The 14,051-nt window shown below is 29.4% G+C and overlaps 3 protein-coding genes across 3 annotated transcripts; all 3 read left to right on the top strand.

Annotated features, from left to right (window-relative positions):
- The first annotated feature begins 10,009 nt into the window (after positions 1-10,009).
- On the top strand, positions 10,010-12,166 carry LOC148766481 (uncharacterized). The gene is made up of 4 exons (XM_088827312.1): positions 10,010-10,937; positions 11,091-11,464; positions 11,557-11,876; positions 11,986-12,166. Exons 1-4 carry the CDS (start codon positions 10,010-10,012, stop codon positions 12,164-12,166), a joined length of 1,803 nt encoding a protein of 600 aa, XP_088683438.1.
- Positions 12,167-12,515: 349 nt separating this feature from the next.
- Positions 12,516-13,426, top strand: LOC148766482 (uncharacterized). The gene is made up of 2 exons (XM_088827313.1): positions 12,516-13,306; positions 13,402-13,426. The coding sequence occupies exons 1-2, from the start codon at positions 12,516-12,518 to the stop codon at positions 13,424-13,426; spliced, it is 816 nt and encodes a 271-aa protein (XP_088683439.1).
- Positions 13,427-13,433: 7 nt separating this feature from the next.
- On the top strand, positions 13,434-14,051 carry LOC148766483 (uncharacterized). Its single transcript, XM_088827314.1, has one exon. It carries the CDS (start codon positions 13,458-13,460, stop codon positions 14,049-14,051), a length of 594 nt encoding a protein of 197 aa, XP_088683440.1. The 5' UTR covers positions 13,434-13,457.

A 14,051-nucleotide genomic window follows, 5' to 3' on the forward strand; every position in this document is an offset into this window, starting at 1 on the left:
ATACTAATACTAATACTAATACTAATACTAATACTAATACTAATACTAATATTAATGTTATTACTAATACTAATATTTTGATATGCTAATGCTACTAATACTAATACTAATATTAATGCTAATGTTAACCCTTATATGATTATTTAATTATAATACCAATTATAATGCTAATTCTAATCATAATCCTAATTCTAATCATTATGTTATCATAATCCTTATTTTGAATCTAATCATAATTATAATGCTAATTTTAATTCGAAAAAATAGAATTATTAATTTACTCTAGATATATTTTTTAAATTAAAAAATATTTATTTATAACTAAAATTTAAAATAAAAATATGTTTTTTTACCGAATTATGTTCTTCACAAACATGTTTATGCATTTAGATATTTTACTGTCACACTATTTCATGAAAAATAAATATATTTTATTAAATTTTTCATTGATAAGGGCATAAAATATAATTGATTTGATTTAGGATTAGAAGTCAAATCATATGCCATTTATTTTCTTGAAGATTCGAATGTGTATTATAATATTTTCTTTTTTGAATTTGATCTACAAATTTTCCAAAACAATACATTTTATTTTCATACCCAGATGCAATTCAAAAACATAATTACTATTCTCTATCTCCACCAACTTTAAAAGTATGAATGATTTTGGTTTCTTAACATTTTTGTGCTTCCTATTATGCCACTTATAACAAAGTTATACTTATACCATAATTAGTTAGGGTCAATTTTGTAATAACAAAAATGAAAATAAGAAATTAAAATAGCTTAATAATATAGTTTAAATATCAAATATCTTTTCATGTGCTATATTTATACTAAGGTGAGTGTTTATTTTCTTCTTATATTTTTTCTACATATTGAAATTTTCGATGTAATTTAATTTGTATAAAACTGCATTTGAAGAGCTTTTTAATGATTTGTTATGAGCATATATATGTAACAATCTATATTATATATAAAACTAAGATACACAATCAAAGTTTTCTAATTGAGGAGATTGAGTCCATAATATTTTATAAATTTCAAAATAACCCCACTTACCATATTCACCCATATTACTAATGAATTTATTTCACATTATTGGTTTTTAATTTTTTATCTCTCCTACATGTCAAAATGATGTCTTTTTATTGGTTATTGATTTTCCTTTTTAATCCATTGCTTCATATTAAAAAACGTAAATATATAAATGGACATTCCACTTAATTTGGGTTAATTAAATTTTATGCACAATATTATATTAATTGCCAAAAAAACCCAATTTTCAAATTTCATCTATCCTACATGGCAAAATAGTGTCTTTTTATTGGTTAATGAGTTTTTTTTTATTATAATATTTTCATTAAAAAAATCGTGGGAGTGAAATGCAATTATGTTCCACCACATATATCACATATTATTATAAATTTCAAAATAACCCAACTTACCATAGTCACCCATAGTATTAATGAATTAATTTCACAATAATGATTTTTAAATTTTATCTCTCCTACATGTCAAAATGGTGTCTTTTTATTGGTTATTGATTTTCCTTTTTAATCCATTGCTTCATATTAAAAAACGTAAATATATAAATGGACTTTCCACTTAATTTGGGTTAATTAAATTTATGCACAATATTATATAAATTGCCAAAAAACCCAATTTTCAAATTTCATCTATCCTACGTGGCAAAATAGTGTCTTTTTATTGGTTAATGAGTTTTTTTTTTTTTTATTATAATATTTTCATTAAAAAAATCGTGGGTCTGAAATGCAATTATGTTCCACCACATATATCATATATTATTACAAATTTCAAAATAACCCAACTTACCATAGTCACCCATAGTATTAATGAATTAATTTCACAATAATGATTTTTAAATTTTATTTCTCCTACATGTTTATTTTTAAAGTAGTATAGATAAAATAGGTAATTACATCAATTTATATTAATTACTTTTTTTGTTACCTTTTTTATATTCCCTAACTCTACTATAAATTAACATTCAACATGATGTACATTCTTCAACTTTTCCACATACTTTTTTTTTTCTGTTTCGGAGATATGGAGAGAATTCTTGAAAAAGAATTGCATTGGTATCACCTACATGCAATGGTATATTCATCATACTCTCTTTTTTAGTGTAACAATGAATTATTGCTTTATTTTGTATCTGATTTCTTCATTCAATTTTATATGTAGCCTTTAAAGAATGCTTTTGTTGAGGCTTCTCGGTTGACCGGATTGTCTACTATCAATATTCGATACGAGGAGGGAAATCATTTTCAAGTTGCGGTATCTTCGCGCCAAAAACATGGAAAAATTTATATGTTGTTGACTAAGGGTTGGACATAGTTTTGTTACGCACATAGCATGGTTTGCGGCAACACGTATTCTTTTTTTTTTTTAACCAATGGGATGATGTACTTGAGGTGTGGCACGGCCCAGCCTTTCCAACGATATGGTATGTCTTCGCCCCCCTTAAAGTTTTATTATTAATAATATGAGTTGCATCGATTTATAAATAATTTCCATTTTTTTTAGTGTTTTATTTATCATGTTGAAAGAGCATTGTATACCATTAACATAATTGTGCGCATCCACACGAAAACGAATACCCATAAGATAATTAAATAAATATGTAGAAACGATAAAACAATTATAATATATTACAAAAATAGTCACAATATGTATCACGTATTTTTAAATAAAAGAATCCGTTAAATCAATAGAATCAATATACATATTTAAACAACAGATTCCGTTATTTTTATAAGCAATTTTAAATGTTCAAAAAGCATAACCATTATATATAATAGTGTGTAATTAACATGTTTGAAATTTATATTGTTTTTTCCCTAATCCGTTATATATATATATATATATATATATATATATATATATATATATATATATATATATATATATATATATATAATGGTTATGGTTTTTGAACATTTAAAATTGCGTATAAAAATATATACATATATATTTTTGTAATATATATATATATATATATATATATATATATATATATATATATATATATATATATATATATATATATATATGTATATATATATATATATATATATATATATACACTCTCCTATATAGATATAGATATAGATATAGATATATAAAATCAATAAAATATGTATACTTATTTTAACAATAGAATCCGTGTATAATATATTTAATTTTTATGGATATATTCAAACAATATAGATTTTATTTCCTTTATAATAATTAATATCGATTTAATCTTTCATATTTATGTAGGTTATCTATAATTAATATAAATTACGCATATGAATATGTTCCTAATCGAAAATTATGCAGCTTATTTATAGGAAATTGCTTATGGATAGTATCTAATTATAGAACTATTAATTAATTATATTCCATTTACTATTATGATTTACGAATATATTGTGCATACGGAATTGGTGGATATATTGATGTAGATACTTTTCCATAATTATATATATATATATATATATATATATATATATATATATATATATATATATATATATATATATATATATATATATATATATATATATATATATATATATCCGTAACAATAGAAACATGCTTTTTTTATGAAGATGTAATCTTTTATATTTATGTAGGTGATCTAAATTTAATATAGATTAGGCATATAAATATATGCCTAATCGTAATTTATGCATTTTATTTATAGGAAATTGCTTAATTTTAGTTAATTACATGGAATATGAATATTTATTAACTATAATTTACTCTAATTTCGGTACTATTAAATATAATTGTATTTTATTTACTATAATTACGGAACTAAAATTTAGGAATTATAATTTTACTTCCATGATTGTATTTCATTTACTATGATTTAGGAATTATTAAATATCATCATATTATATATACACGGTTCATTTCATTGTTATTCTAAATTGCAGGATAATATTGTTCTCTCGATACTTCATCAGCCGACTATCATTCTCTTTTTGTGAATCGTGAGTATAATATTATTTTAGAATAATCTTTTACCTTTTTTTTTTAATTTTTTTCTTTCACGATACCCGAGCATATGAATTAATGTAACTTTATCATATAGATTATATATTATACTTTATGCATATTTTGGAATATATATAATTCAAGAGTTGTTATCGTATATTCATCTTTTATTGTTTGATTTAATTCACTAACAAATTTTTGATTACGCGTATTAAACACATATAGATGTCAAGGCAAGTAGATCTCATTAGAAACTTGGGAGGTGAAAAAAAGTCATGCAATCTCAAAATCCGTGTTTTGCACATTTGGAAACAGCCAAATTATTTTAAGAAAGATCTTCAAGACATGGAGATGATATTCATTGATGAACAGGTGATTATTTTATTTTAATACGTCAAATATGATTGTTAGGAAAATATATTTTTCACATTTGTTTTTTAATTACGCAGGGTGATACGGTGCAAGCTTCCATTAAGTATACACTGTTATACAGATTTGAGTCTAAAATCAAAGTGAACAGATGTTATGTAATGTCAAACCTATCTGCTTTTTTTAGTGTCAAGACCTACAAGCATGACTTGAATGACTATAGAGTCACTTTTGAATATACATCTACTGTGAGAGAAGTTGACGTTCCGTCCATTCCAATGTATTCATTTAAGTTCACACCTTACGCAGACATACAACAAGCGTCAAACAACAATGAGTATACGATAGGTATTAAATTTTTCCATTGATGTTTTTCTTAATATTTAGCATTTATTTACTGGATGTATTCTTACAATTGTTTAATATTAATTGCAGATGTTATTGGTTCGCTTTTGTCGATAGGTTCATTGAATCACCTATCGGGTGGAACAAAACAAAACATTCCATTTGAACTTGAAGATATTGAGTATTTTCAAAAATCACTAAAATATATTATTTTGAAGATTTTAAAATTTTCCGGTACGATCTGCAACGACATATATGTAAATATAACAACATTATTATATCTATTGTTTTTACTATTAACACATTGACGATTCTAGAACGTATAGTATGCAATGTCAATGAACGGAAAAACATAACACGTGATCAAATTATTCATCAGTTTCAATTAATACTACTTACGATTCTTTCGCGAATTACATAACACGTGGTCAAATTAATCATTATTTTCAATTAATACTACTTACGATTCTTTCGCGGTAATCTCGCATAAGGATAAAAATAAAAAACGACGGTACACAGAACGTGTTCTCCATTCTTCGAAGCTCTTAATTTTTTGTGTATGTTATATCAGAAACAACAATATTTATATACTTGCACATAGAAATATTCGTTATTTATTTAATAATACACGTGTGTATAGTTATAGTTATATAACAAATATGTAAAGATCACACAATATTTTCTTTCCAATATTCCCAATATTCTCACATATTTACATAAAATTATGAACACATTTAATGACATGGCTATACTGCATATATATATATATATATATATATATATATATATATATATATATATATATATATATATATATATATATATATATATATATAACCGAGAGTATATTTTTTCCTTAATATAATATCCACATGTACTATAATTTAGGGATTAGTTGGAAAACAAATGGAATATTTAAAAAGCACATTATTCACATTTACTCTAACTTAGGTGGTGTTTGCAAATGATTATTTAAAAGCAGAAGTTAGTGATTGTGATTTAAGTTAGTTTTAACTGCTTATTTCTAAAAGTTGGGGGTGTTTGCAAATATTTTAGAAAATGAACTAAAATTGAAAAAGCAGGGTTATGGGTGCTTTTAAAAAAATAGCTCAAAACAGATTATTTTAAGAGAATCAAAAGTAAAACATCTAAAAACAGATTATGAGAGAAAAAAAACGCATAATCACTTTTAAAAAGCATTTGCAAACACCACCTTAGGCATTAATGTAGGATTGTGATTGTTTTTTTATATTATTCACATTTACTATAATTCAGGGATTATTACTATAATTTAGTAACCATTAAGTATTATGATCAATATATGGAGACTTTTAAAACGGATAATAAATCTATTTTAATATAAAATTGCTATTAATTAATGAAAGTTAGGTAATTATGTTTCATTAACTGGAATCTGACTATTTATTGCAAGAAAAATTTTGTACATTAAATAGTTTTGTAACATGCTTACAAAATATCCAAATCAACCATTAAATTAGGAACTAATTACTATAATTTTTGAATAATTACTTCTTACCATCTTATATATATACACCGTTTATTTCATTTCATTGGTTGTATAAAGTGCAAAAAAATTATATTATCCCAACTAATCATCATTTAGATATCGTTCTCTTTTTATGAATATTGAGTATAATAGTATTCTTACAATCCGATCCACGCAATACGGTACGTGGCATATAAGATCGATATTTTGTAGTTAACTTTTTTTTTCATTTATTTTATAGTGTTCGAGTATAGTTTTACCGAACGAGTACATGTAGTTATTAGTTATTTACCATGTATTGCTATTAAATCACATATAGTTCACGTTGTGTAATCATCTCTTCATCTTTCCTTAGGCTCTCTAAATCATATATCTACTTTTTATTTTCTGCATATATTCATGCCTTTACACTGTAGTCCAATTTATGTATATTGTGGAACATTTATATAATTTTTATTCGTATTTGTTTCAATGTATGTTTTATGTTACGTATACAATTTTATTATATTTATTTACATATAAAAATTTTCGAGTTGAGTAGATCTTATTCATATAAGATCTATGTATTTATATACATACATCTTATAAATGATTTAACAATTTATATGAAACATTTTTTTTATATGAAAGTCAGTCAATTTTCTATGTATATGATTACAATATATTCTTCTTTTTTCCCATTCTAAGACACAATATACATTTTTTTGAATGCTACAAATATTGATTATTTTTAATTATATTTAATAGAAACATGCATACACACATCTAACTGTGCAGCTTAAGTTTTGCAGGTTTATGTGCATAGTATTTACATATGGATAATAAACGAAAGACGCCTTCTTCACCTGAAAAATCTATATTATACGATGTACCTATTGGTAAGCTACATATTCGTGTTGTAAATGTAAATATCAATAGAAACAATTAGTAAAAGGGATGCAAGGCCATGGCCACAGGATTACCTTCACAACGCTAGGTCTCCTGCAAATACTTACCAACGTAAGTTATCAATAATCGTTATTTACTTCATAATTCCATAAATGAAATATTTTTTTAAAATTATGGATATATAGATCATAACAAACTGTATGTGTTTTTATTACATGGTCATATATTTTCTTTAAATTAACTTTTATTTGTTCAAATTCATTGGACTCAGATAAACAAACTCAAATTCAGTCAGTATTTTCAACTAAAGAAGTCATCATGGACAATAATATTTTGTCTCCAAAATTTGTTGGAAGTAAGTATATCATTTTGTCATACCATATATATATATATATATATATATATATATATATATATATATATATATATATATATATATATATATATATATATATATATATATATGTATATATATATTAAAGTACAACAAATTAATATGAAAACATTACAACAATAAAAAAATCGCAGGTTTTCCAAAGTCCTGTCAATTGACTGTCGACGGATCTCAGATGAAAGAGAGAACCAATTCGCCAGAAACATGTCTGACATTAGTACGTCATATATACATACCTATTTTTGTAGTTATTGATTGGGTATATGGTTAATATTTATTATTAAATACGTTATCCTTTACTATTCATCAATATAAACGTGTAGGTTATATTGATAAAGGAAAATGCAAAGAAATAATGATTTAACAAGTTGGAAGCAAACGAGGTAAAGGAAGCATTACTGGACAAAAGAAATTGCTTGGTGACGCCTTCAAGGGAATTAATCTTGATCGAATGCGTGATAACGGCGTTCTAACCGACATATCCAATGGTTAGCTATTCAACTATATAAGGGTTAATTGCGTCTTTATTAATATATATTATATGGTACGCATGTATGAAATTTTATTGAATGGTCTTAATGAATATTTACATCTTCTTCATATTATAAGAAGTAAAATATTTTTGAACTACAAGTATAAATATCTAATTATACTTAAGTTTATATAATGCATTTAATACATATATTCATATATGTGTATATATATATATATATATATATATATATATATATATATATATATATATATATATATATATATATATATATATATATATATATATATATTTCCACATATAATTAATATCTACGGTTTTAATGTGTATACCACAGTATATGGAGGTCCGCACTCATCTTTGGAACATGTTGCAAAAGAAAAGGATAAAGGTATTATTCCTAAACAAACAAAATTGGTAGATGATCCTTCAAATCGAGTGAACATGGATCAAACCCAATCGAGTTATACTACAACTAATCGTTCAATTGGTTAGTATTTAATTTAACTTTAAATACGAATATCATAAACTGCTCGATCTTATAGTATTTTTTTACCGTCATTATTTCGTATAGGTCATAACTAACTAAATTTTTTCTCTCCCAATATCCTTCCACAGATGCTGTCAATAGTGTACGAAAAAAAATCATTTCCGACATATACAGAAAAATTGACTAAGAAAAAGAAAGGTATTATATCAAGTATTTTTTTTAGCAATAAAAAACAAGTGGCATTAATTAAATGGGGAGTAATTGTGGTGTCGATGCTATGTTAGACGTTAATACTGTTATCTTTGTACAATTATTGCTAAATAATTATAAATAAATGAATTTTATAATAAAGAAGTTATGTTGTTATTACAACAGATGACGTTGAGTACTGTCGCAATGGTGTATCTACATCGTGTGAAGATCATTTACAAGTTACAAAATCTTATTATGAATCAAATAAAAGGTGCGATCTTATTTTCTAGGACTAATTTTATGTCTTATTAAACGATTACGTGTGCAATACATGTAGACAATAATCCAGTTTTTTCTTTCATTTCTATAGAAGCTGAATGTTTCCTATTATGTTAGTTGTACCGTGCGGAATGGAAAGAAGATGACTAGGAGTCATAAAACAATTGACTCTCTAACACGTATGTTGGATATGACATCAGTACCCGCTATGTTGGTAGATGAGGATTTACAGACGTTAAGCGACAATTCTTCCGACAGCGGAGGTAATTATCTTTGTCATCATCTCATATCGTATCTCATTGCTATGCGTTATTTGTCAGTATATTTTTCTATTGTAATGATAATTTTTTGTTCATAAATGTAGATTCTGAATATGTTTTCAACGATGAGAATAGTGACGATGCAGTTGCCGATACTGGTAAATATCATTTTAATCTAACAACTTTTAATCTTAACATTACTAATTATATAAATTCATTACATTATTTTAAATGAATAATATTATTTAATTAATTTTGGATAGATTATGAAGATCTTGGAGACCAGACGTATGAATGTTCTTTTTTGTGGTTCAATGATGTGGTACGGTGAAAGAATTGACAAGCATAGACAAACATCCAGGTCCAAATTTGGCTTATGTTGTATGTCCGGGAATGTCCAGCTCCCAAAAATAAGAGATGCACCTCCTACACTTAACAATTTAGTGTTTGGCACTGATCGGAGGAGCAAACATTTCCAAGAGAACGTACGATCGTATAATATGATGTTTTCTTTCACGTCGCTTGGTGGAAAAGTGCAGACATCTATTAATAACGGATCTGGTCTATACACATTTCTGTTACACGGACAGAATTACCATCTACTGGGCAGTTTATTGCCGGAAGAAGGAACTAGGCCTAAGTTTGCCCAACTTTACATTTTCGACACAGAAAATGAGATTCAGAATCGAATTGATGCCGTCAGGTAAATTTTTCTGAATTATATTCCTGTTCTAAGGAATATAGAGCTTACAAATTATAATTACATTATTTTTTATTTGACATGTCCGGAAATCAATCTAACAATCTTGACCCAGCCATCGTTGCATCGTTGAAAGATATGATTGACGGTAACAATGTACTTGCACAGCATTACCGTGCTGTTCGAGATCGTTTTTCCAATGATGGCCATCAAGGAGTAAAACTCAGATTGGTAAAGAGTCGCAGTACTGATGGCAGGACGTACAATCTTCGTAACGCAAGTGAAATAGCAGGCTTGATCGTTGGTGACTTTGACACACAAGAGGGTGTTAGGGATATTGTAGTTGAGACGCGTTCAAATAAGCTTCAACGAATCAGTGAGCTCCATCCTCTTTACTTGCCTCTACAGTATCCTCTTTTATTTCCTTACGGTGAAGATGGTTATCGAGACGATATCAGTTTGAGAGAATCTTCATTTGCTGATAATAGAAAACGAAGGAAGGTAAGCATGCGAGAATTCTTTGCATACCTAATTCAGAAACGGCATGGAGAACATTCGTTACTTTTGCATTCCAAGAAGTTATTTCAGCAGTTCTGTGTTGATGGATTTTCTATGGTTGAGTCACAGAGGTTGAATTTCATAAGGTTCAATCAGGATCAACTTAGGGTTGACATGTACAAGGGTATCAAAGAAAAGATTTTTAAAGGAGACACTGAGGGTAAATCGGTTGGACAACGCATTATAATTCCAGGGTCGTTCACCGCAGGTCCAAGGTATATGTTTAACAACTTCGTTGATGATCTTCAAATATGTAACTGGATTGGATTTCCAACCCTCTTCATCACCATCACATGCAATCCCCAATGGCCAGAAATACAAATGGTGTTAAAAGATACAAATCTCAGGCCGGAGAATCGGCCAGACATTCTGTGTCGTGTGTTCAAAATGAAGCTCGATAGTATGATGACGGAAATCAAGAAGGGCCGTATATTCGGACGTATTAGAGCATGTGAGTATTTAATTAGATATCCATTTATAATTAAACATTAATACGTTTATATAAATTAGATAATTTAGTCATGTGCGAGTTTAACTACTTTTTGCTTCATTAACTAAATTAATTCATATTTTTTAATATCGTATGTTTACATTTTTTATGCAGATGTATGCACAATAGAATTTCAGAAACAAGGTCTACCGCATGAACATATTTTATTGTGGTTGCATAATGACGACAAGCCCAAGAATCCAAAAGAAATTGACAGGATCATATGTGCTGAAATTCCTGACGAAGAAAACGACAGAAAGATGTACCAGTTGGTGGAGAAGTATATGATACATGGACCGTGCGGTCAGGCGAATTTGAAATCTCCATGTATGAAAGATAGAGTTTGCATGAAGCGATTTCCAAAGCCGTTTGTGCAGCGCACTGAATCAGATGCAGATGGGTTTACAGCGTATAGAAGAAGGGAAGTGGCAGAACAGTTACGAAGAAGAAGACTACTCTTGATAATGGGTTTGTGGTCCCGTACAATCGTATATTGTTGAGTAAATACCGAGCTCACATTAATATCGAGCTATGCAACCAAAACAAGTCAATTAAATACCTGTTCAAATACGTAAACAAGGGGCATGACCGAGTCACAGCGGCATTTTATGAGACACGCAATACAGATGGCGGTGCTGAGATTCGTGATGAGATAAAGATGTACTACGACTGCAGATATCTTTCGGCGTGTGAGGCAATGTGGAGGTTGTTTAACATTGATATTCATTACAGAGACCCGTCCGTAATTAGGCTAAGCTTTCATCTCCCCGATCATCAGCCAATTGTCTTCAATGAAAACCAGTTGTTACAAAGTGTGTTGGATAGGCCATCTGCCAAGCAAACTATGTTCCTGGCGTGGTTTGAGGCCAACAAGAACTATTCACATGCAAGGGACTTGAGGTATGGAGATTTTCCACAACAATTTGTGTATAAAGAGGATTCTCGAACTTGGGTGCCAAGGAAAAAATGATTTTCTATCAGTAGGATTGCGAATGTTCCCCCTGGAAAGGGGGAAGACTATTACCTTAGGTTGCTACTTAACATTCAAAGGGGACGAGGACATCAGAAAAGTTTTTGACATCGTCTACCCTACGTTCAGAGATGCATTTTATGTGTTGGGTTTGCTAGATGACGACAAAGAATACATAGATGCAATAAAAGAAGTGAATACTTGGGCATCGGGGGATTAATAAGGAGGTTATTTGCCGTTATGCTGCTTTCCAATAGCTTAAGTCGGCTCGAACATGTTTGGCAAAGTAGTTGGTTGGATTTGGCTGATGGTATTGCTTACAAACAACAGCGTCTTCATAAAAATCCAGGTATGGCAATTTGTATGGCATTGTATTCAATTAGATTTTACGTATTAATCATTCTTTTAATATTGTCTCTGTACGATTTCAACTAGATGCACATAATTTATCCATTTTTTTATTGTTGAAGATTTACATATATCGGATGAAAGCTTGAAGAACTATACTCTCGCCGAAATAGGAAAAAATATTGCAAAGCAATGGTAAAAGCCTGCAAAATTACGCGCCTATGCCAGTTCCAATCGAATACTCATATGAGGACACAGAAAACATATTGGTGTTAGATGAACTGGATTACGACCGGTTTGAAATGGGTAGAGAACTTCAACAGTGTCTTGCTTCCATTACAGATGAGCAAAGAAAGGTTTATGATGTAGTCATGGATGCAGTAACCAATGACAGTGGTGGAATGTTCTTTCTATATGGCCATGGTGGAACAGGAAAGACGTTTCTATGGAAAACTCTTTCGACTGCAGTTCGTTCGAAGGGAGAGATTGTAATTAACGTTGCATCGAGTGGTATAGCATCGTTATTGCTCCCCGGTGGAAGAACAGCTCATTATCGATTCGGACTACCCATAAATGTACATGAGAGTTCCACCTGCAGCATATCGCAACAAAGTCCACAGGCAGAGTTGCTCATAAGGGCAAAGCTTATTATATGGGACGAGGCTCCTATGATGCATAGATACTGTTTTGAAGCCCTTGACAAGACAATGAAGTCAATATTACAGGCTGACAAACCCTTTGGTGGTAAGGTGGTTGTTCTTGGAGGTGATTTTAGGCAGATTTTACCAGTTGTGCTCAAAGCATCAAGGCAGGACATAGTACATGCTACGATAAACTCCTCTCCGCTGTGGAATTTCTGTCGTGTCATGAAGTTGACTAAGAACATGAGATTGCAGTCATGTTCTTCTCCATCTAATGTGGATGAGATAAAAGAATTTGGAGACTGGATACTGAATGTTGGTAATGGGGAAGACACTGATAGTGAAGCTTCGATAGAGATTCCAGATGACATGTTGATTGGTGATTCAGAAGATCCATTCAGAGACCTACTCGAATTCGTTTACCCGGATTTGTTGAGTAACATGTACGATCGAGATTATTTTCAAGGGAGGGCAATTTTTGCATCAACTAATGAATGCGTCGAGTCTGTGAACGATCACTTAATGTCTCTCCTTCCAGGAGAGGAGAAGGTGTACCTGAGCTCAGATAGTATGTGTAGGGACGAGCACACAACGGAGGATAATGCAGAAATTTATTCGACTGAATTCCTCAACACAATAAGATGCTCCGGAGTTCCTTCTCATGCGTTGAGGATCAAGGTTGGTGCACCCGTTATGCTAATAAGAAACATCGATCAAGCTAGAGGATTGTGCAACGGTACCAGACTTCAAATTATTAGAACTGGCATTCACGTTCTGAGTTGCAAAATTCTTTCCGGAAAAAATATCGGTGACATGGTGTTCATTCCTCGGATGACTTTAATACCATCTAACTCCGGACTGCCAATTAAATTTCAGAGAAGACAATTTCCGTTGATTGTTTCTTTTGCAATGACGATAAATAAAAGCCAAGGCCAAACTCTTTCGCATGTTGGTTTGTATCTTTCTAGGCCTGTCTTCAGCCATGGTCAACTATATGTTGCAGTGTCCAGAGTTAAGAGCAGAGGTGGCATTAAGATATTCATCAAGTCGGATTCGGGTGAACTCACCAATGTTATTAGAAATGTCGTGTACAAGAAAGTATTTCATCGAATTTGA

The sequence above is a fragment of the Erythranthe guttata genome, chromosome 12 (genome assembly GCF_056151865.1).
Source record: "Erythranthe guttata isolate IM_541 chromosome 12, IM_541, whole genome shotgun sequence".
Taxonomy (NCBI): domain Eukaryota; kingdom Viridiplantae; phylum Streptophyta; class Magnoliopsida; order Lamiales; family Phrymaceae; genus Erythranthe; species Erythranthe guttata.